At 46.4% G+C, this 2554-nt stretch overlaps 1 protein-coding gene across 1 annotated transcript; it reads right to left on the reverse strand.

The window, feature by feature from the left end:
- Positions 1–1293: 1293 nt before the first annotated feature.
- On the reverse strand, positions 1294–2193 carry LOC311054662 (large ribosomal subunit protein mL46-like; the record flags this gene model as incomplete). The annotated part of the gene is made up of 1 exon (XM_084070666.1): positions 1294–2193. One exon carries the CDS (start codon positions 2191–2193, stop codon positions 1294–1296), a length of 900 nt encoding a protein of 299 aa, XP_083926792.1.
- Between the last annotated feature and the right edge of the window lie 361 nt (positions 2194–2554).

Genomic DNA, 2554 nt, shown 5'->3' on the forward strand with positions numbered 1-2554 from the left:
AATATGTAATATAAATAGGTAAGACAGAATTAATCAGGAACAGTACTTTCTTTTACCACCTCGCCTGGCGGAGACCTGTGCTCCGAGGAGCACATTTTCTAGTTTTGTATTGTTCTTATTGAACTTTTAATCCTGTTGTTTAATGATTTCTCCCATGAAGGAAAGGATTCCAAACAAGCCAGCCGGCTTCTTCCTTTCCTTGCACAGAAACTTGTCATTTAATATGTATTGTTTCTATATTTGTTATAACAATGTGCTAATAAACTAAACTAAACTAATCAGTGTCAAACGTTTTGTGCACGCAGCCAGAAGGCCAAGGAAGACACCCCACCCCCAATCGGTCTCATGGTGGCACTATACCAGTCTGCTTCACGTTTTAACTCTTGAACCATGGGTCATACAATCATACACCCTCCACCTTGTGCTGCATCTAAGAGGAGGAATGCAGATCTTTGTCAATACCATCACTGCCAAGCTAGACTATCAACCTGGATTACTTGGATGATAACCTAGCTCCCCACAGTCCACGCCCATTTCCACCTTCCCCATTTACAACTACTTTCCCCCCCATTTTGCTCCTACAGATTTTGACCAAAACTCATACAAGTCGTTACTCATCCTTCCATAAATTATGCAAATCTATGCGTGCATGAGAGTGTCTTTAGAACCTGAAACTTCAAACTCGGCATGTGTATTGATGAGGACCAGGGTGAGTGAAAAATCTGCATATCCCCATATAAAGTCGGATCAGTGGTTGGGCTCTTCATAAATGGGGCATACATGGTAACTGGTGCATTTATATAGCACCTTTATCCAAAGTGCTTTACAAAGTCAATATTTGGGCACCTCCAACTTGGTAAGTAGGTTGGAGAGGCTTATTGTCGGTATCAGCCTAAAACACAGGAGTTTACAATGCACAAGACCCCTGGGAGATGGAATGCTGAGGTGGAGAGCCACACCCATCATCAGCTCAGTACTTACTGCATGACTTGCTGCACCCAAACCATGCTACTCATACACTGAGATGGCAGTGCCCGGAATCGGGCCCACCATGACCGTGTGGTCCAAAGGCGAAAGCTCTACCGACTGAGCTACCCAGACACTAAAACTACTTGGGCTGACATAGAACTCCATATTTGGGCATGCCATGTCATCATAGTGAAACTATTTTCGCAGAAGTTTTACCCCAGAATAGGGACGTTAAGATTCATGTGGATAAACTAACACCAAGGATTCCACAGTGCAGTCTAACTCAACCTGGGATACTCCAAGCAGCTTCTCTCCGTTTCTTTGTCACAGATTGAGGACAAAGCGGCTGACCTTCTCCAGGTATGCTGGTTTGAGGAAGTCCTGCAGTTCACTCTTTTTCGCCCACACAAAAGGAGGAGTTTCGGAAGATGCGGAGAGACTGGCACTGTCGGACAGGATGGCTTTAAAAAAGAAGATCTTGGTTCCCGCGAAGGTCTCAGTGCGCACGGCTCTGGGTACTTTGTGTTTATAGACGCCACAGGGGGTATTACCCAGGAATGTGGCATGCAAGGCAGCCTCTGGTAGACTAGAAGCCAGAGCTCTCTCAGCAGTCTGTCTCAGGGTCTCTCCTGTCTCCCAGCTGATCTGAGGAAGCAACCAATGTTTCTGGTCTCCAACCTTCTGTTCCACCAACAGAACCAGGGAGTCAGCCAAGCAGCGCCCCAATGAAGACATCTCATCTAATTCAGCTCCCGTCCTGGGTTCGGGCGGAAACTGCTTGAGTTTCTGCTCCCAGGCGTCCTCCAGGTCCTGAGCCGACACAATCTCTTGTTCGCCGTGGCGATCCTCCTCTTCCTCATCCGAGTCGTAATAATCCTCTGATTGTTTACGCCTCAACCTCTCTGCGTCCTCCAGGAGACGCAGCTCATGGTCAGACAGCAGGCTCTTCTCCAGCTCCTTCTGATACATGAGCTGTGCAAACTGTTCCTCTATGGGATTCTTGTCTTGGGAGATGACAGGGAGTCTCTGGAGACAAACTGAGCCCATTAACTTCCACGGCGACGCAACACTTTCAATTTGATCTTTAGCTTTCAACAAAACACGGCACACAGAACTTACTGAAACCCGGCGTAACGTTAGTGTTGTATTACTGATCCTTGTTCTTCCAAAATAATTGACAAAATGCAAACAGTGACTCGCCACCCTGCCACAGGGTGCAGCCATCTTCGTTCTCCTACCCTAGCCCTAAACGTAACACTAAACCTAAACGTTGACATGCAACATTTCAGTAGTTTGCAGAAATGTCATTGTAACATTGTTCTCTGGTAGACATAACACAGATCCTGTCTGTCTGTCTGTCCGTCCTTCCTTCCCAAATAAAGAGTTCCACTCTGACATCATCAATCTGACATCATCAATATGATGTCAGTCTTACCCAAACATTGAATTAATTAGGTGTGCTCTGAATTCTATCCTGCACTATATTAGAATTGGCTAATGGGAGGGCAGGCGGGCTGGCCGGCGGGTGGGCGGATCTCTGATGGTTCCAGTGCAGCTACACTCAAATATGGAGTATATGTTGTCT

This window comes from Gymnoscopelus microlampas (genome assembly GCF_963454915.1).
Source record: "Gymnoscopelus microlampas genome assembly, chromosome: 11".
NCBI classification, from domain to species: domain Eukaryota; kingdom Metazoa; phylum Chordata; class Actinopteri; order Myctophiformes; family Myctophidae; genus Gymnoscopelus; species Gymnoscopelus microlampas.